The sequence below is a fragment of the Watersipora subatra genome, chromosome 10 (assembly GCF_963576615.1).
Source record: "Watersipora subatra chromosome 10, tzWatSuba1.1, whole genome shotgun sequence".
Classification (NCBI taxonomy): Eukaryota; Metazoa; Bryozoa; class Gymnolaemata; order Cheilostomatida; family Watersiporidae; genus Watersipora; species Watersipora subatra.
In genome coordinates this window covers 27,929,873-27,952,765 of record NC_088717.1, presented here as the reverse complement: position 1 = coordinate 27,952,765, position 22,893 = coordinate 27,929,873, and the positions used below count along the sequence as shown (strand labels likewise).

The following is a 22,893-nucleotide window of genomic DNA, read 5'->3' as shown; positions in this document are numbered from 1 at the left end:
ACTAGTAACAATTTTTACAGCTGCGCATTCTGTATTATTTCAAACAATGTCCTGCCCACCTACGCAGCTCGGTGGAATATTTCAACTATTTCAACATATATAGACAAGTTGTTATAGCACAATGATAACATAGATGATAGCCTCAAAGAGTTTAATTCTGATATATATGTTTTATATATAACAAACAGTCAGCAAAATATAATCCTCTGTTCAATATATTTGAACGTCGACTCGTCTCCTTTTTGTTATCTCAGTCATATAGAACATAATAATGTAAACTGACATTGAACTCTGCTCAGTCGGCAGGCTGTTGTTATTGTTTCCAAAGGGCATTAGAGGGCCTGTTATTAACATCATGAGGTGTTGCAATCTTGTTTATATCAGGAGGTCAAAAAGTGAACATCGACACGCTTTGAATAGCTAGACGATGTTACAATAGAAACCTTTGCAATAGTCCATGAGATTCACGCATCTGCTGTACAGCGAGTATAAACTGTGAAGCTCGCCAAATCTCATAAATGATGTCTTAATCTCGAGGTTTTCGTTCAGCTACCTTCCAATATGATCGGCCATCTTTGGCATCCTACAAGTGCGCAGAGAGATTAATGGAATATACAAATGTAGTTGATGTGAAGAGATCAGAAATACTGGTTCATAGAAGTCCTGCCTCTATTACTATTACACTAATCGGCAGCTTAGTGTCAAACTCTGGTTTATACGAGTCAAAACACAACGATACAGATCCGTATAACAGCTAATACGGCTACGTTATTATATCGATGTCTCTGACTCTAGAGTAGTCAGACAGGGATGGTAGAGTGCTGCACATATCATCACACACAGATATACCTCTTTCTGGTGCCTGATTTGTATGGCAAAACTTTCATCTGTTGCAGCAAATATTACGGATATTACGGTTTAAATGCATTGTTTGTAATATAATATCAATAATACATATAATACTAGTAGTTAATTAAATGTAGCATTTAAACAAATGTATTGGACAAAACTTTCTGAAACATTAAACACAAAAACCTAAATTATTTGCATAATTCAATGAATTAATTAAAGACCAGTGAAAAAGGTTTTTACTGTTACATTAGCTTTGAGACTTGAGAATAGATGTGTAGGTTGAGCAATGCATTGGTTCGGAGGAAGGGTGTGTGATGAAAACTAGATACATTTTATCTTAATTTATATATCTTACCATTTTGTCATTTTATGTTGGATTTTACCAGCCTTTTATTATTTAAAAAATATTACTTCACATGCCGAAACCAATACATTTACTTTGGCATTCAGTAGATAGGTATCTAGATTCAAAAGAGCTGTGCTCAATGAGCAAAGTGAGAATAGAAAAAAGGATGAACACAAACCTGTATATCTATCTGGCTGAGAGAAGACAACTCATGGCGGATTTGGTCACAAGCGTTCAGAAGTGGAGCATTAGATTTTCTGTGATTTTGTATCCTACGCTTTTCCTCGGCTGTAATGACAGGACGTACATGTTAAGGACAATGCATTTATTATAATTGCTTGATAGCATTTGTGATAAAACATTGAAAACTGCAACAAGAGATATTGCAAATTAAAACATTAGCAAATTGTGTGTTTTTCAGCACTGTATCAGCCCTTTTCTTGCGTAGCTGCATATATTGTTAATACTATTGTTATTTCATCTTTATAATATTGAAATTATTATTAAAGCCAAATCACTCCATTCTCTGAAAGGAGTAAGAAGCTATTACATCATCAAAAGTCAAACCAGCAGACCTGTATTGAATTAATCGGAGTGTCTTTTATCTATGCATAGTTCAGTCATTCCACGAACACCTGTAAGGTTCTAGCCAGGCCAAAAACCAGCAGTGTAACACTAGCTATTTTTTCGCAAAATAGATAAATTCAAAGATGTTAATCCTACTATGTACAGTGAAACCTACTATGTACAGTGAAACCTACTATGTACAGTGAAACCTACTATGTACAGTGAAACCTACTATGTACAGTGAAACCTACTATGTACAGTGAAACCTACTATGTACAGTGAAACCTACTATGTACAGTGAAACCTACTATGTACAGTGAAACCTACTATGTACAGTGAAACCTACTATGTACAGTGAAACCTACTATGTACAGTGAAACCTACTATGTACAGTGAAACCTACTATGTACAGTGAAACCTACTATGTACAGTGAAACCTACTATGTACAGTGAAACCTACTATGTACAGTGAAACCTACTATGTACAGTGAAACCTACTATGTACAGTGAAACCTACTATGTACAGTGAAACCTACTATGTACAGTGAAACCTACTATGTACAGTGAAACCTACTATGTACAGTGAAACCTACTATGTACAGTGAAACCTACTATGTACAGTGAAACCTACTATGTACAGTGAAACCTACTATGTACAGTGAAACCTACTATGTACAGTGAAACCTACTATGTACAGTGAAACCTACTATGTACAGTGAAACCTACTATGTACAGTGAAACCTACTATGTACAGTGAAACCTCGGTTCTCAAACGCTTCGGTTCTCGACCAAAAAATTGAGATTTGTACGTCTCGAATCTCGAACACAAATTTGGTTCTTCACCAAACCGAAGCATGCGCATTATAATTAACCGTTCGGAACATCTCCGGACACAGCATGAGAACATTCATTAACGCAGGGAGAAGCAAATTATGCTTCATAAATTCTTTACAAAAAAGAAGGAACCATTTGGGACGACGTCCCTCTACTGAAGAGATTTGCTAGGGAGACATCTCCTCTAGTCTAGATTAGAGATGCCTCGATTCTAATTTCACCAGCCGATTCAGATACCGATTCTTATTGAAAAATAATCCGATTCAGATTCTTTTGTGTTGCATAGATTATTGGTAATTGTATTATGCAAATATAAATATAATGCAAAAAAATATAAATATTGATGTATTTATTTGTTTGTATTTATGAAAAAAGATATACATGTATATATATTCACATGCTGACATACCGTGCATCTAATAACAAACCAGTCCATGTTTCTTGAAATATGTCATTAATAATGGTAATTACTTTTAGTGGTACAGCTTTCTCTGTGATAATGAAGTCTTTCTTCTACTGCTGAACGAAATGCTGCGCCTGTACAAGTCTAGAGCAAATAAATGCGTCTTTTAATTACTGTTAGTGATTCAATTATCTCAGTGAGACGTCTTTATCGTCTATCACTATCGATGTAGCCAGTCGTACTGAAGAAGGACTCGCCACAGACTATGGAAGACAGGCTAAACACCGATAAGCCACTGAGGTTATTTTATGCGATACAAACGATACATCATATCGTCATGATCAAGAGAGAGAGATAACTTAGATAACTTTATGCATCGATTGCTCAAATTACTTTCGCAATGCTAGTAAATAGAAACATTACACCGCATTCTTGTTTCTCATTATGGTTCTATTGTTCGTGATTGGCTGCAATAAATCATATCGCTGTAAGTGGGAAATACCACACTTTGTGATTACGTCCTGACTAAAGCCAAAATATTGCTCAGCTGTGTAGATGTTCATTAGGCTATAGACATGAAATAGATTGTGTGACAGGTCCGGAATTCATTAGGTAAAAGCAAGGAACTCGCAGCTGATGATTTTTTGTTAAAGTAGCAGGCTAAAATACAGGTTTCTGCTAAATAGCTGATGTGTAAAAAGTATCTGAAGTTTCCGATTTTTTAAGAAAAGATCGGCCGATACCGATTCAGATACTTAACACCCATATCGGCACCGATACCGATTCCGATATCAAAATCGGGACAACTCTAGTCTAGATACCCTAAATTATTTTGGGAGAGGATTCTCCTTCAATGATGTGAAATAAACGTGTCATTGCTGTTTTTATTTTATTTTTCACATGATTTCTGATATAACTGTTCTGTTGCATTTTTTGCTGTTTCATTATTAATTTCTGCAATTTTGGGTATTGTATCTTAACCTAGAATACGAGCCAATCAGAATACAGAACTATTGCTGACTGTGCAACAGACTATTTATCAATCCTATCTGGCTGAAAAAGAGTTAAAAGACACACGCAATTCTATCTGGCAACAAAAGGGTTAAAAAAACTGCCACGTAATCTTATCTGGCAGCAGAAAGGCTAGAAGAGACTGATGAAGATTCACGAGCAATATAGTCAAACTGATACGACATTTCATGACAAGTGCTTACCGCTAACTCCAATAGTTGAGTCTCCGAGAGAGAACTCCCTTACCCTCCTTCTAAATGACACTACAGAGTCAACAACTTGTGAGAACTGTTGAGAATTATGTAATGAACTTTTTTCAATCTACAACAAAAAGATATCCAATCTACAATAGGAAGATATCCAATCTACAACAGAAAGATATTTAATTCACAACAGAAAGATATCTAATCTACAACAGAAAGATATCCAATCTACAACAGAAATATATCCAATCTACAATACAGAGATATCCAACCTACAATAGAAAGATATCCAATCTACAATAGAAAGATATCCAATCTACAACAGAAAGATATCCAATCTACAATAGAAAGATATCCAATCTACAACAGAAAGATATCCAATCTACAATAGAAAGATATCCAATATACAACCGAAGATATTTAATTCACAACAGAAAGATATCCAAACTACAACAGAAAGATATCCAATCTACAACAGAAAGATATCCAATCTACAATAGAAAGATATCTAATCTACAACAGAAAGATATCCAATCTACAACAGAAATATATCCAATCTACAATAGAGAGATATCCAATCTCTAATAGAAAGATATCCAATCTACAATAGAAATATATCCAATCTACAACAGAAAGATATCCAATCTACAATAGACAGCTATCCAATCTACAACAGAAAGATATCCAATCTACAACAGAAAGATATCCAGTCTACAATAGAAAGATATCCAATCTACAATAGAAAGATATCCAATCTACAACAGAAAAATATCCAATCTACAACAGAAAGATATCCAATCTACAATAGAAAGATATCCAATCTACAATAGAAAGATATCCAATCTACAATAAAAAGATATCCATTCTACAACAGAAAGATATCTAATCTACAATAGAAAGATATCCAATCTACAATTGAAAGATATCCAATCTACAATAGAAAGATAGGAAACCTTTATCATTGATATAGCTAATACCAAATTAGATCTGTAAGAAGTTAGATGCAACTAGCAAAGGCTCAACAGAAGAAACTTTACTGATGCTGAGTGTATGAAACAAAGAGACGCTAGCCTGCCTGACAGACACGTCAACCCCGAGGTGAGACAAGGTTTCTATTTAGCACTTGCTTGAAAAGACACTGACCTGCCTGACAGACACATTGACCCCAAGCTGAGGCATGATGGTTTCTATGTATGATTTACACGCAGCCACCGAGTCCACTCTGCTGCTATCTCCAGCCTAAAATAGCAGCTAGATTTTAACGAATCAACGTGGGGTGCAATCTGCCGCAACCAAACAAAAAAGTAAGTTCCTGATAAACAAACCTTTATACAAAAAATAGGACAATTTTTAATAACTTGTGATTAACTGCAATTAGTCAATAAATAACAGTTTAAATTAGCGATTGTAACCTAGATTGATGAAGATATATTGGCTTATTGCTTAAGTGCATCCTGGTATTAATGAAACTATTGTAACCTCATTTAAAACACCCACTGTAATTTCCTTTGGCTGAGTATGACCTAGATTGACTCAAAATGACCTTCTTAAACCACAGTGACATCATGTATGTTGACTTATTATGACCTCTATTGAATGGCTGTCACCTACATTTAACTAGCATGATCTTAATTGAGTTATTGTGGCTTATATAGCTTGTTGTCTTTATTGAGCTACTGTGACCTATATTAATGTATTATCTTGATTGAACTACTGTGACCTATATTAATGCATTATCTTGATTGAACTACTGTGACCTATATTAATCTAATATCTTTATTGAGCTACTGTGACCTATATTAACTCATTATCTTTATTGAACTACTGTGACCTATATTAATGTATTATTTTGATTGAACTACTGTGACCTATATTAATCTAATATCTTTATTGAGCTACTGTGACCTATATTAACTCATTATCTTTATTGAACTACTGTGACCTATATTAATGTACTATCTTGATTGAACTACTGTGACTTACATTAGCCTAACACTATCTCTATTGACTTATTGCTAAAATAAACAATGTAAGGGAATGCTACTAGCCAACAGCTATTGAGTTACCATTAAAAGAAGTTTGATTTTTATTAAATAACTTACAAACCCAAATAAACCTTTGCTACATGGTGAAACAACTGCTACACCAATTGCTAGTAAACTCCCTATGTTGTGCTAGTTAACTCCCAAAGTTGTGCTAGTTAACTCCCTATGTTGTGCTAGTTAACTCCCTATGTTGTGCTAGTTAACTCCCTATGTTGTGCTAGTTAACTCCCTATGCTGTGCTAGTTAACTCCCTATGTTGTGCTAGTTAACTCCCTATGTTGTGCTAGTTAACTCCCTATGTTGTGCTAGTTAACTCCCTATGTTGTGCTAGTTAACTCCCTATGTTGTGCTAGTAACTGACAAATGTAACCATCAGCATGAAGTTAAAGGAGAAATTTGAATATCCCAAGGCAGGGAGGGAAACCAAAGTGAAGTGCAACAATCTCGGTGCAAAGTGGGCAAGAGTTTAGTTTTATTTAGAACTGCATAGATGTAAACGTTGTTGATTGTTCGTAAGGCATGATTCTCTCTTTGATATGACTGCAGATTAATGTTCTACATATATATTTATTGTAACTTTACACCACGGAAGCCAAAACCAGTATACCAAAAGTATGAATGTTTAAACATCCCGCTAGAATGTAGACAACAAACTGCTGTTAAATATGAGTTTTTACGGCAAATTAAATTCTACAGTTTTTTATCACTATGTTTCCATGACGAGCAGTACTTCGATGCAGTCCCCTCCGAAGTCGAGGGGATTGTACATTTACACGCTGCACAGTGGTTTTCAGCAATTTAGCCAGAGAAAAGAAATTGTATAAATCGAATCGCCAGATGGAAAAAAATAGAATCGATCATGGATACCGAACATCAAAAACGGTCTTTTTATGCTTCTGTCGTCATTATACTTTTACTAGCTGTGCCACCCAGCGTTGCCCGTGTAATAGAAGAGTATTTTGACAGAAAATTGATTTGTCCCACGAGCAAACGAGCGGAGCGATGTGTGCGAGTTTTTATGATAAATGCATGTGCACACAACTTACGAAAATTATTCATCAACAATGAGACAAACCCTTGGCTAGAAATTTCATCAATAAATTTAAGCATCGGAATGTAAAGTCGTTAAAGTATCATAACGATACAGAACACATTTAAACCTATTTAAATATGTTACCAAGTCTTTGTAAATTCTCGGTATTATCTTTAAACCTACCCATCTTATCGGATTATACACAAATAGACAGATTTATTTGAACGAAAATTGCCACAAAAAGCTTGAAAAGCTCGCTTTAATAAAAGTTAAGACCGAAAATTGAAACGCCAATAAAGCCGTGCGACCGATTGCAGAATTATTTAGTAGTGCGTATTTCACGAGAAAACCGTGTTCATTTTACCAGTCTATAGTGCTGTTTACTTGTAATCGAATTTATTCGAAGGTTTTTGTAATAAACGTAGACCGTTTGAGGCGTAGACCGATTTACAGGTACGAAATTGTGGTACACCGTTTATCAGCCTATGTTTTTTGTCCAATCACCGAAGGTTTCATTATTTAAAACGTTAGCCGAAATTCTTTACAACTTACGTACAAGCTAAGGCCAAACTACAACGCCCCTTCATGACGAGAACATTTTTTATTTTGCTACATTTTTATACGAGTGAATGCTCCTACCCGCTTTCTGTGAAAGATCGCTTATCAAAACCGTTCTACATTCAACGCAACCAACTTTCAAACTGGGGATAGTACACAGTAGCTTGCCATTTTACTTCTAATTTTGCATTTCAGAGTTATAATAAACATATTTCTTTATTGTTGTTGAATTACATACATTACAGTAAATTGGGCCTACAGCTTTATAACACTTTTATAACAGCTTTTATTTTGCTGCAGTTTGCAGAAATCTTCGAGACGCATTAACGCTCATAGGTTTTCTATTATTGCTGTATTACTATATTAACAATATTGGTTATTTTAATAATATCAGTGCATTTTACTTATAATATTGGCCAACATTGCATTTCTCCTATTGCAAGGGAGATATATAAACGTGTAATATTTTCCTTTCATTGTTGTTGTTTGTCATGACCAAACACTTTTTAAATAAATTTTCTAAAACCCTATATAAATACCACAGCTTCTCGATATTGCTACCTATGACGTTTTGAAATGTAAACAAAATTGTGTATTGGTTTTCTATTATTACTATATTAATAAAATTGATTATTCTAAGAATATCAGTGCATTTTACTTCTAATATTGGCCAATATTGCATTTCTCCTGTTGCAGGGGGAAAATATAAACATATTTTCCATTCATTATTGCTTATTGTTGTATATAATAACACCCACACCCAGTACATTACAGCTACCATTGCAGTTATCCTATTGCACTGCAGAGCCATTTGATTGCTAATATTGCATTTCTCAACCATTAGTACCCTTTATTTTTTTGCCAATATCTCTGGCCATCTCTTTGGTCGTGGGCTGTATGACAGTGGAATTTCTAGTATTTAACATATTACATTTGCCATTCTAACTTTCAAACTACATATCATGAGAAAAGTTTTTTGTCTTATAAACAATGAGAAGTAGTGAGAGTTTTGCTATTAGGCAGTTTAATAATGTGAGCGAACAGCTTCTTGTGACGTTATGCTATGACCCGCGTCATACGTAAAGCAGTTAGGTATTGCTCTGATAAAATGCCTTATATTGGAATGCCAGCAATTTGACTTCCATAGTCTAGTGGGCTAGGCGTAAGACTTGTGAACGGTCTGGTCTGAGATTGAATCCACTTCGGTATGGAATATATCTTTCAAGATTTTAAGATCTATAGCTGGAAAACCGACATATACACGACATACTTTGAGATATATATATAGATTTACAATACACATTCATAAGGTTTTACAAACCTTAACACAATTTTTACAAAGTAATATATTTTTAATAAGTATTTTTAAGTAATATATTATTTAAATGTTACTTTAGGACTTGTTACCTATTTTCAAAAAGTGTTGGTATCGATAACAAAGTCCAGGAAAGTAATCACCTCATCATCCTCGTGAATGCAGACCATAATTAAATTTAAGTGAAAAAAGATCGGAAGAATAGAAAAAAAACAAGATAAGCGGGATAACTTTTGTACTAGTTTATGGCCCTCAATGAATCTGACTCCACAGCAAGAGAGCTATGCGCAGCCACTGCCCAATTGCTGTTTCCTTGCACTGGCTTCGCACTAATCAGTGCGCAGTGATTTCAGTGCGAAGACGCCATTTCCATGATTTGGAGAGAGCACAACTCCGAAGTACTGCGCATCATGGAAACATACATGTAGTGAATGTTTCTGGGGTTCGTTTAACTCTTTCACTACCGCATTAAAATCTTACCTAATGAATATTCTGCCCAAATTAAAAAAGAATTTTTCGAAAAGCCGATATACTGCTAGTATTTAAGCAATATCTCAAGAATAAAAACATATATCGTTTTCCTGTAAAATTCATCTTATTCAAAACAAAATTCTCTACAAGATAAATACAAAGTGAATTCCACTCTCGTACAATATCCAACATTTTATTTGCGTTGAACGAATGCGATGTGTTTTTCCTTGCCATAACGATCTGGTTTTTGGTTTTGCTGTTTTGAAAAATAACTAGAATTGGAATCGTTGAACCAAAAAATTCTCTTTTAGGTGCCCGTGATTGGCAACAAGGTTGTTTGACTGGAGACAAATTTTGATTACTCTAGCTAATGTGTAGGCTTCGTAATGAAAAGAAAAGTGAAATCCTATTGATAAGCCGATATATCGTTTTACAGTTGGTACTTTTATCATCGCAATTGTTGAAAATATTTAGCGAAAAAAATTTATATTGATAGCAAGTGATTGGCAACAAGGTTGTTTCACTGGAGACAAAATTTGATTGGTGTAGCTATTATATAGGCTTCGTAATTAAAAGAAAAGTGAAACCATATTGAAAAGCCAATATATCGGCTTACGGTAGCGAAAGAGTTAAAAAGAAATCTAAATGGAGTGTTTATTCTGCAAGGACAAATGAAGGTGAATATATATTAATACAAAACCCGAAATTTCTACTCCTGTATGTATAAGAGGTGATAACTCCAAAATATATGTAAACTCGTGGAGGGGGTTTGATTGATGTCAACAAAGATCCTTAAATCTGTTATATTTGAACTTGTGTAATGTTAAATAAGCTTCCACTTATGACCATCTCAGCATTCACAATATCAGATGGAAATTTTGAGATCTACACCCCAAGTATTTTCCAATATATGAATTTTAAAATTTCCCAAAGCTTTCTAGTTTAGCAATTAAAAATAAAGGAGCTGGAAAAATGAAATAAAGATGAAATGCTAACACGTAAGACTAATAAATATTTTAAGGCAAGATAGCTTAACCTTGACCTAGTAGTTACTTAACCTAGTCAAGGTAGTCGTTGGTCAAACTGCCAGATGGAGTACCTGGGAATACGGATTGGGCTCCCTCTTGTTCAACTCTATATTACAGACGTGAACCAGGTTCATTACAGCTGACATAGCCTTTGGAGTGTCAAAGTTATCTGCCAAGGCCTCCCTCACTGTCTTTTGAGTCAATGAAAGGCTATAATGAAAGGCTATAATGAGTCAGGTGCCAATTGTTAGAGAAGCTCTAAACCAGTCTAAAGGGTTCATCTGTATGCAAATAGCACGCGGATAGCGTGTAAGGTGCTAACAACTCAAGGGTTGTCCGCTCTCAGTTAAACCAGCCACGAATGCAATACAGCGAATAAATGCAAGAATATAGAGACTAAATTCTATAATTCTATATCGTGGACTAACCCTGCACTTCAGCTTCAATGTTGTTGCTAAGTTTTTTCTGAAAAGCTAATACGAATGAGAGACTTGAGCTGATCATTCTAATCCAGAGCGTATGAAATTTAATTATTAAATCACAGAGGTGGTAATCAATTTAGAGTAAACCCAGGATACCATACAAGTATCATCTTATGACATAACAGGCGCTTCTTTTCATTTTATTGGAGGTATTCAGAACGGGTCTAGAAAAACAGGTAACTGTGTAAAATTAGCCGCATTCGGGATTGAACCAAGTATTATCACAATTGTTAAGACAACTCCCACAATTAATAAACATCACTAACAGTTAGTATTGCTAACAGAGTAGCGACATATTCTAGGGTAACCAGACTGTACTCTCTGTACATCGGCAAATAAAAAATGATGTAGCTGGCTATGTCTATCAGATGCTAACCACTCATATCATCAAAAGGATTGAAACTTCGGTTATGACGCGTATGGAAGATTTCAACATTCAGCGAGTAAAGATCATGCGCTCTCTCACCTTCTTGAAAGTAATGTAGCATTGAGTGCTTCGCCTCTATCTACATTATTAATATAGCGTTCTGCTGATGAAACTAACGATGTCAGTTTTCTGTGTATCTTTGTAGACTTTTTCATGATGTCATCACTGAACTCGACATCTGCAATAAAATGCAACAAACAGTGGCACATCTGAAGAGATCTATTCACCCTTGAGTAAGTACGGTTGGTTAGGAAAAACAGAAAAAAGTCCTTCACAAATGTTAGTAATGTCATAACAAAATAAAAATAAATAAAAGTAGCCAGCAGTAAGCTTCATACCAGTCAACCTTCACACTCTCGACTAACAACAGGTTTCTCGCGGCTGCCATGCTAAATTTATTACAAGAGCATCACATCAATATTAATGGGACTTCCACAGGGTGCATGCAATGATAAGAGATATATAAATTACTTGCTAACACAAATGATGAGGAGAACAGCGGGTGTTGTCAACTGTTACCATACATGTACATGTACATGTATATAACAACTACTGTGAACATATATATAAACTAATAGACCTCTACTGTAAAAATGTATATCAACTCAAAGACCTCTACTGTAAACATGTATATCAACTCAAAGACCTCTAGTGTAAACATGTATATCAACTCAAAGACCTCTACTGTAAACATGTATATCAACTCAAAGACCTCTACTGTAAACATGTATATCAACTCAAAGACCTCTAGTGTAAACATGTATATCAACTCAAAGACCTCTACTGTAAACATGTATATCAACTCAAAGACCTCTAGTGTAAACATGTATATCAACTCAAAGACCTCTACTGTAAACATGTATATCAACTCAAAGACCTCTAGTGTAAACATGTATATCAACTCAAAGACCTCTAGTGTAAACATGTATATCAACTCAAAGACCTCTACTGTAAATATGTATATCAACTCAAAGACCTCTAGTGTAAACATGTATATCATCTTATATACTTATTACTTATATATTTATATACATACATGTATGTATATGCATATATATATATACTTATATAATTATATACAACTTGCATATTTTTGCAAAACTGCGAAAATATACATGAACTCAATTACCAAACTGTGAACGTTTATCAACTTGTATATCTCAGCAAACAATGCTTTTGATAGAATTTCAAAGGTATACAATGATATACCTGTATAATATCGAGAGAGAAGACAGAATATCCTAAACTGATCAGCGGTGTACCGCTCTAATAGGCTGTCAATAGTCATCACGTTTCCCAGAGATTTAGACATCTTGTTTGTATCATCAGCTAGTCTCAACAACCCTATATTAGAAACACAAAGAGTATGACAAATATTGTATATTACACGATTCAGTTTCTAAAGAACAAAGGGTCAAGGTCACACCAAAATAATATTATGTATTATGTCAAGAGGCATAACAGACAACAATGAATAAACAATGATAGTTATAGAGAAATTAACGAAAATGTTACGAACTGGGAGAGAAAGATGATAAAATAAGGTACATGGTTGCAAATCGGATGTTTTGATATTTAAAAAGTAATAATGATGCAGAAAGATAACAGCTACCAGCCATTGCAGAAATGTAAGATATGAGATTAGATGTTTTGTTTTCATTATTATTTTTGGTAGCGGATGTAATTTTAAAATGAAACAAAATAACATAAAAGAGCATGTAAGGGTGATTCTATCACTAGTGAGAGGAACTATAAGGTGCAGAAGGGTATGAAGGACTTGAAGCTATCATTTAAACTGACATTTACTGAAGTAATACACTGTCGACCGAGCACATTCATCCAGGAATGTTGGCATAATCCGACTCTTTGAGCGATAAAATATGGAAAGGAGTACAAGACAACTCACCTGTGTGAATCCAGTATTTTACCCAATGTTCTTTCTGGTGATAGCTACAGCACTGCGCTAATTCATTTTCATGGTGCGGGAAAATCAAGTCTGCACCCCCACTGTGAATGTCCACACTGTTGCCGAACATTTCACTACAAACAAATAAGATCTCTGGATATTTAGTAAAATGGTACATCTATATATACATATATATTTCTCAATGTTGGTGCGTTGTTCCAGTTATAGCTATTAAAATCTTGGAATAAAGAACCATAGATACATGTATAGTAAACCCTAGATTGGCGAATAGCTATCATTACAATGGAGCAAAAGTGAGGCATATAATTGGCTGTTGTTTTCACCATGTTACGTCGCAGTGATGTGCATCACAGCATCAGAGCCTTCAATTGTGCAATGAGTTTAGTAGTGGAAGCATACTTATACATGCTTAACAATAAGACCAAATTCTTAGTGAAATGTCATCAGAGGAGACTACAACACCCCAGGTATATCTTGAATTGCCCATAACAAGACAGAACTTCAACTCAAAACAAGAAGTTCTCAACAATATCATAAGCTATCTATGCCAATTGAAGACACCAAGCTGAAAGCTGCTAGATAGGAAAACCTTCAGCATTGGTTTTGAGTCAGCAGCCAAATATGTACATGGTATTGCTCAATATCTTTTCAGCAACTACCCTTACATCAACTACTTCCTAATCTTTAAGATCAACCTTCAAATATATTTGAAAACTGTTCCAATTGGAAGTGAAATGTCTGGTCTAATATCTTGTGCAAAAATTCATTTGATTGGTTTACGCTGTTATTTTGAAATGGCTTTTGTAAACAAAGCCATGTGAATGCCGGTATTCCGGCCGATAGAGATTCTGACACACCCTACGCAATGCCTTAAAACCAGCAGCTGGAGTTCAAAGGCTTTAAAGGGTCAAGGCTGCGAGCACGAATATTGGTCGTTAGAAACATAGTAAAAAAACAAGAAATAAATTGAATAGAATTATAATTGCATTGTAAACTTTAGAATATATCTGATGGTTGGAAATTTTAGAGATTAAACCCGTCTGAACAAACCCGATACCCGAAAAACCCGTTGGCCAAGAAGTACTCGTGCCCAGCACTAATGCAGACCATCACAAGTGCCAGTAAGTTAGTAATGTATGCAGACCGCCATATCCAATAGTTTACAAATGCTAGCCCGCGTTCATAACCTCTTCAAATACTCGAAATCTATTCCTGGAATAATAATTGCTTCTACTAGCAAAGTAGCAAACGTTGATAACAGCAGCACCAAATGATGATGAGGAGCGAGTCTGATATTTAACCGTGAGTGGCAAACTCTGTCCCTATATTGTAAGCGTGTCGTGGTTTTAGATGATTGTTCCACTCGTAAGTCAATAGTTCAATAGTCTGGAATTTGGTGATTATATCTAAAAGGCCACTACAAAGCATGATGTTAACAGATCTGCTGCACAGCACGGTGTTAACAGATCTGCTGTACAACATGGTGTTAAGAGATCTGCTGCACAGCATGATGCTAACAGATCTGCTGCACAGCATGATGCTAACAGATCTGCTGTACAACATGGTGTTAAGAGATCTGCTGCACAGCATGATGCTAACAGATTTGCTGCACAACGTGTTGCTAATAGATCTGCTGCACAGCATGATGCTAGCAGATCTGCTGCACAACGTGATGCTAACAGATCTGCTGCACAGCATGATGCTAACAGATCTGCTGCACAGCATGATGCTAACAGATCTGCTGCACAACATGATGCTAACAGATCTGCTGCACAACATGGTGTTAACAGATCTGCTGCACAGCATGATGCTAACAGATCTGCTGCACAACATGGTGTTAACAGATCTGCTGCACAGCATGATGCTAACAGATCTGCTGCACAGCATGATGCTAACAGATCTGCTGCACAGCATGATGCTAACAGATCTGCTGCACACCATGATGCTAACAGATTTGCTGCACAACGTGTTGCTAATAGATCTGCTGCACACCATGATGCTAACAGATCTGCTGCACAACATGGTGCTAACAGATCTTCTCCACAGCATGATGCTAACAGATCTGCTGCACAACATGGTGCTAACAGATCTGCTAGACAACATGATGCTAACAGATCTGCTGCACAACATGGTGCTAACAGATCTGCTGCACAACATGGTGCTAACAGATCTGCTGCACAACATGATGCTAACAGATTACTTCATATTATCATAGTTTTGAAACCAAGTCAAAGAAGTCAACATATTAAGATTTTTAAGAATATCATTCATGCAATTGTAGCACCACCTGCTATCCCCATACAACTACCTATCTCAGCAATGATAACAGCAATAGCTATCACAAACTTTGCATACAGTGAAATTCAGAGGACTTTTAAGTAAATATTGGGAGTTGTCTGCTCAGAGTGAAAAAGGATGCATCTCTTGTATCATTAGTACAACCATGAATCACAACCTTTTTAAATGACGAATAGACAACTTTCACATAGCAGCTTCAAATCTTCACTATAATAAGAGTCATGTTCGTCTGTTTGAAGACACGCTAAGGGCGTTACAAAAAAGATAGCCACACACAGGAATTGAACTCGATATGTTCAGACTCAAAGCCCAGCGCTCCATCACCGCACCACTCTATCACCTTTCCACATCCTCAGAATATTGAGGACTGTGCATACAGTTATTACACACGATTATCTCTCACGGCACACGGGACTACCAGCATTCTAGTAATACTAGTATTACTAGTATTATTAGTATTACTAGTATTACTAGAATTATTAGTATTACTAGTAACACTAATACATGGACACCAAAGTACCATTTAGTTATATGGGCTGGGAAATGGTGGTATGGCATCAGTAATGGATATACATGTAATACCAATATCTATCTATATAATGTATATTTCTCAAAGTAGGTGTGTCATTTCGGCTATAGATATAGCCCACGCTGATTATTTTACCAATGTGGCCACGCGTTACGATACCCCTGTTAAGAAATATTTTCCGTAACGTTCAAATACTATATCTGGGGTCAAGGCCAATTCTTCTTGCGCAGACAATTATATTGTCTCGGTGAAAAGAGCCTCGACATTATCTCTCCATTCAGCCAGACAAAGACAGTACGATATCTCAATTTTACATTTGTACCGGTATCGAGAGGCACCAGTATCGTCATATTCAAAGTTTTGATGGAGAGTTTCTGGTGAAACAGTAACCTTTTTTATACACACGCACTTCTATGCAAGAATTGTTATTAATTCAACATATTCACGATTTTTATTTTGTTTTCTCAGTTGGTATTAATTGTATTATTACTGAATCATATTTTATTGCAAATCGTATCAAAACTGACTTTAGCTATTACTTGCTAATTATTTCACATTTACATCTAAACCTTTTATAGTCGTTTTATTTTTTTTTCTATTTTTTTGACCTGCACAAAACATTTTTCTCATATGAAGTTTAAAAGTTCTTTGACAAAGTTTGAAAACCTTTACAGTTGTTTTTATTTTCTTTCTCAATTTATTTCAATTACACAAAACACTTTTCTCATGATATGTAGTTTGAAAGTTGTAATGGTAAATGTTGTATATGTTAAATAAAAATTAATTTTCTATTCAAGGACTTTTTTATTACCCAGACAACGCCAGGCATTCAGCCAGTATGTATATATACACATCTCAATATCAACATTATACCAGCAACATACTTACATCGTACAACATAGCAAAGCTCTTTTAATACTATGAACACAACAGCACCATATCAACCCTAAGCCCATATTATGCCGACATATCCAAGCCATACTAACTCCGTACAAGCAGCATGTCAATACTGTGCCAATATCATACCTGGCTATAGTAGAGCACTCGATATGCCAGCCAGGTCGACCTTGACTCCATGGTGATTCCCATACAGTTTCAGAAGGGTCACAAGCTTTCCACAGGACAAAGTCTTTCGCATCTTCCTTGTCTCCTAAAGATTTTTCTGCAACAGGAAAACATAATGCATCGTAAGGAATAATGATGACGCAAACGAAAGGAAGAATAGAAAAATAATAACATACACTTACCTAAAGCATTTTCATTAGAGCCAGTGTGTAACCTGCTGCCGTAACCAGCATCTAAACTGCAGCGAAAATAGACATTGCCTAAAAAGACAGAATAACCAGATTCCCATCTTAAAACCATACACTTAAATACATAAAGGACACACAATGTTGCCTACATATGCATTGCAGGTTTTTCAATATCATGGCGACAGGTAATCTATTGATTTCAACATGCAAGATGTGCTCGACAGAAGACGATTCCAAAAAGAAAGTTAATCGTCAAGAGCGACTACTCATAACTCGCATATCAGTGGTTGCACACAAAAAACTTGAAAACTAATAAATTGTTTACATGTATATCAGAATTAAAGCAGATGAATAACCTATCTAGAAAAATGGACACTAGCTAATACTGTGTATACCATAGAGCTAACACAGATATATTGACTCTAGCTAATACTGTGTGTGCCATAGAGCTAACACACATATATTGACTCTAGCTAATATTGTGTGTACCATAGAGCTAACACAGATATATTGGCTCTAGCTAATACTGTGTGTACCATAGAGCTAACACACATACATGTATATTGACTCTAGCTAATATTGTGTATACCATAGAGCTAACACACATATATTGAGTCTAACTAATATTGTGTGTACTATAGAGCTAACACACATATATTGACTCTAGCTAATACTGTGTGTATCATAGAGCTAACACACATATATGTATATTGACTTTAGTTAATATTGTGTATACCATAAAGCTAACACACATATATTGACTATAGCTAATATTGTGTGTACCATAGAGCTAACACACATATATTGAGTCTAACTAACACTGTGTGTTCCATAGAGCTAACACAAACCTTGTGTGGTGGCATATGCAGACCCGTTGTCAATGAGCCGTTGAATAAACCTGATAATAGCTGGTATGTAGTCGGTGACCTTACAAATGATGGCAGGCAAGATGTTTAATCTTTTGAAGTTTTCATAAACTTTGTCAGTATAGTGATTAGCTATTTGCTCTGTTGTTTGATTGTCCTAGAACAGAAGACTTGGACTAGAATGCCTGTTATAGCAGAAGTGGTTACATTGAAATTAACGCTGGCAACAACTTGAAGAGATAATCCATGATTTGTTTAAAAAGGAAATTATTTTCATATTTACCCTTTACAAGCTTAGCATACAATTGACAGCGAGATTATGCATGGAAGGTATAGAGACTAGTACCTCACTTTACATGGAGGGTCTAGAGACTAGCACCTCACTTTACATGGAGGGTCTAGAGACTAGTACCTCACATTACATGGAAGGTCTAGAGACTAGCACCTCACATTACATGGAGGGTCTAGAGACTAGTACCCCACTCTACATGGAGGGTCTAGAGACTAGTACCCCACTCTACATGGAGGGTCTAGAGACTAGTACCTCACATTACATGGAGGGTCTAGAGACTAGTACATCACATTATATGGAGGGTCTAGAGACTAATACCTCACTTTACATGGAGGGTCTAGAGACTAGTACATCACTTTACATGGAGGGTATAGAGACTACTACCTCACATTACACGGAGGGTCTAGAGACTAGTACCTCACATTACATGGAAGGTCTAGAGACTAGCACCTCACATTACATGGAAGGTCTAGAGACTAGTACCTCACATTACATGGAGGGTCTAGAGACTAGTACCCCACTCTACATGGAGGGTCTAGAGACTAGTACCCCATTCTACATGGAGGGTCTAGAGACTAGTACCTCACATTACATGGAGGGCCTAGAGACTAGCATCTCACTTTACATGGAGGGTCTAGAGACTAGTACCTCACTTTACATGGAGGGTCTAGAGACTAGCATCTCACTTTACATGGAGGGTCTAAAGACTAGTACCTCACTTTACCTGGAGGGTCTAAAGACTAGTACCTCACTTTACATGGAGGGTCTAGAGACTAGTACCTCACTTTACATGGAGGGTCTAGAGACTAGTACATCACATTATATGGAGGGTCTAGAGACTAATACCTCACTTTACATGGAGGGTCTAGAGACTAGTACATCACTTTACATGGAGGGTATAGAGACTACTACCTCACATTACACGGAGGGTCTAGAGACTAGTACCTCACTTTACATGGAAGGTCTAGAGACTAGTACCTCACTTTACCTGGAGGGTCTAGAGACTAGTGCCTCACATTACATGGAGGGTCTAGAGACTAATACCCCACTCTACATGGAGGGTCTAGAGACTAGTACCTCACATTACATGGAGGGCCTAGAGACTAGCATCTCACTTTACATGGAGGGTCAAGAGACTAGTACCTCACTTTACATGGAGGGTCTAGAGACTAGCATCTCACTTTACATGGAGGGTCTAAAGACTAGTACCTCACTTTACCTGGAGGGTCTAAAGACTAGTACCTCACATTACATGGAGGGTCTAGAAACTAGTGTCTCACTTTACATGGAGGGTCTAGAAACTAGTGTCTCACTTTACATGGAGGGTCTAGAGACTAGTGCCTCACATTACATGGAGGGTCTAGAGACTAGTACCTCACTTCACATGGAGAGTCTAGAGACTAGCATCTCACTTTACATGGAAGGTCTAGAGACTAACATCTCACTTTACATGGAGGGTCTAGAGACTAGTACCTTACTTTACATGGAGGGTCTAGAGACTAGTACCTCACTTTACATGGAGGGTTTAGAGACTAGCATCTCACTTTACATGGAGGGTCTAGAGACTAGTACCTCAGTACTCAGCTTGATGAAACCATACGAGAGGATATGTTGGTGCTCATCCGCATTTGAACCATATGTCTGAGCACCTATTAACTCGTTTTTGCGTAGCAAGTATAGGTTGCGGTGGGCAGTTGACCACTTTTAATTATTCTACATTTTCCTAATATTCTTATATAGGATATGTCCTACATAAGAATATAGGATATATCCTAATATATCCTAATCCATCCTATATATTAGGAAATATATCCTATTATATAAATATGATGCCATTAGTTGTTACAACAATTTTGTGAGGGGCTTTCATGTACGATTTTGTTCTTTAAAAATCTTTTGGATGACAAGAATCTATCAGAAAATGAACAGTTAATAGTAGCTCGTTTTTTTAAATTCGAATAGCACACAATTTAGGTGAATTGCCACCTTCTCTTTAATATTTAGAGCCAACAGTAATGTCTAAGTCAAGGAAGAAGTGTAGTCCTGCAATAAGCTATATCACAAGATATAAAAGTTAATTTATTTTCAAGCAAACATTACTTTTGCGTCATATCAAAATCTCTGCGTAGGACGAGATAACTTCTCATATATAATAAAAATACGGTTACCAATGAGTAGTAAGAAGAAACATTACTAAATGGAGTAGCTAGTAACCACACCCTAAAATAACAATTCTGTGACCAGCTTGGATGGCAAGGGTGCAGGCCTTTGTCATCTACTTTTACAAAGGCCTTAGTTGCACAATTACTGTTTTTATAATTGTAATATAATTTTACAGTGTAATAAAATGGTGCCTAATATTGAAGACACTACGAATGTTTGTAAAAAGGTCCATACGAACACCAAGTACTGGTTTGAATAGAATAACACATTCCAGCAAGTCAAAATTTGCACATTTTTATGTCAAGTTTGCTAGAAAACCTTTTTTCTGGTGTAAGTTCTCCACTACGTAAAGCTTTCTAAAATTTAAGCTTAACTTGATAATTTTTTATATATTCAATAAAAGAATCTTAAAACAGCTCAATAATCTCAAGAATACTTTCATATCATGTCAAATCATTTATGAAGCAATCAGCAAAACAATTCATTGAGCAAAATCAAATGAGTGAAAGGAAATGTTTGGCAAATATGAGTTAGACAAAGCCGGCACAACACAGATGAATCAAAGTATAACCATATATTATGGATATTTTTACTTTGTTTGAGATAAATACACAAACAGTCACCTTGGCGGCGCGGTCGACAATCTTTTGATCAATATCTGTAAGATTCATGATGTACACAACATTTATGTTGAAGATCTGTGAGAGTATACGACGGATGATATCCCCTCTTACGAAAAAGCTTTAATAGAAATAATAAAAGAGTGCAACATCATACAAAACTAAGAGCGTGATGCAAGCAGTGTAGTAATATCCAAAGACAGCAAGGGTTTTCAGCAGTTTCACCGGACATAGATTTGGAGTCATTGACCAACATTGTGATCTAAAGTACATAGAGTTTATTCGACCTTGGCACAAAAGTAAAACCAATATGAAGAGGATAAACTCATCTTAACTGAAATATAGAAATATTATGCAGTTACTTACCATGCATGACCAATATGCGCATCATCATAGACAGTGGGTCCGCACGCATACCTGTCAGCGTATATTTAGGTTATAACATGGACAACACGCTAAGCTCTGCTGAGACAAGTTTGTTTATTTAAGATTTATATAATGAATCGAATGAGTTAATGTACTGCAGCTGTTTACGATGTGAAAATAACTCATTACAATGCACATAAACAATATGAAATGATAAAGCACAGCGTGCGTTTGGCAAAACTTAACACCAACATAAAAGTTCTTATACACCAAATGTATCATTTGGTAATCCGCTTAATCTACGAAATGTAAAAAGCTATTTAATTATTAATAAGTGTGATGTTCCAAGATGCTACTAAGCTTGAAATAAATTTCGTTTTAAACGTTTCTCGTGGCCATAAACTCACCATTTCAAATGACTTTCGTTTTCCATAAGCAAGGGAACCTTTGACTTACTCGTAACATCATATACCGTTATCCCCGTGTCACGACCTACAGGTCTCACCGATTGCTTATTATCTAGCTTGTCAAAATTATTTGTGCTCAATAATCGCGTAGCAGTTGCCATCCGTCGGTGCATACTACATTTTGCAAGCTTGCCAAACAAACCTATTTTCATAGTCTTACTCTGCTAATATCCAAAATACAAAAACCTTTTATCGATATGTAACATTGAAGTTAATGTGTATGTTTTATATTACACGTCTTCAATTTCATTGCTTGAAATACATTCTAATATAACATTTAATAAAAAAAATTAAATTATGGGTATTCCGCTTGATTCGTAGCACAATGATTGCGACCAATTATAATGCAAAGTATGTTTGTGCCGTAATATGTTAAGCACGCAAACCTAGGTATACAACGCACGTAATGTACAGCAAATCGAAGTTGGCGACAAGGCTGCGCTTAGTGAAAGCAGTGCTGGAAATGTCGATTTACTAGCTAAGTCGATGAAATAGTTTGGCTACCACATATGGCGAACGTAATGGCCAACGCCTTGG

At 35.9% G+C, this 22,893-nt stretch overlaps 1 protein-coding gene across 1 annotated transcript; it reads right to left on the bottom strand.

The window, feature by feature from the left end:
* Positions 1–29: 29 nt before the first annotated feature.
* Positions 30–22,872, bottom strand: LOC137407311 (probable cysteine--tRNA ligase, mitochondrial). Its single transcript, XM_068093922.1, has 14 exons — positions 22,297–22,872; positions 21,890–21,940; positions 21,527–21,644; positions 18,431–18,605; positions 17,577–17,654; positions 17,356–17,491; positions 13,482–13,615; positions 12,785–12,919; positions 11,615–11,753; positions 10,738–10,876; positions 5,360–5,455; positions 4,217–4,334; positions 1,377–1,486; positions 30–583 (listed from the first exon to the last, which is right to left on the bottom strand). The coding sequence occupies exons 1-14, from the start codon at positions 22,506–22,508 to the stop codon at positions 527–529; spliced, it is 1,698 nt and encodes a 565-aa protein (XP_067950023.1). The 5' UTR covers positions 22,509–22,872; the 3' UTR covers positions 30–526.
* Between the last annotated feature and the right edge of the window lie 21 nt (positions 22,873–22,893).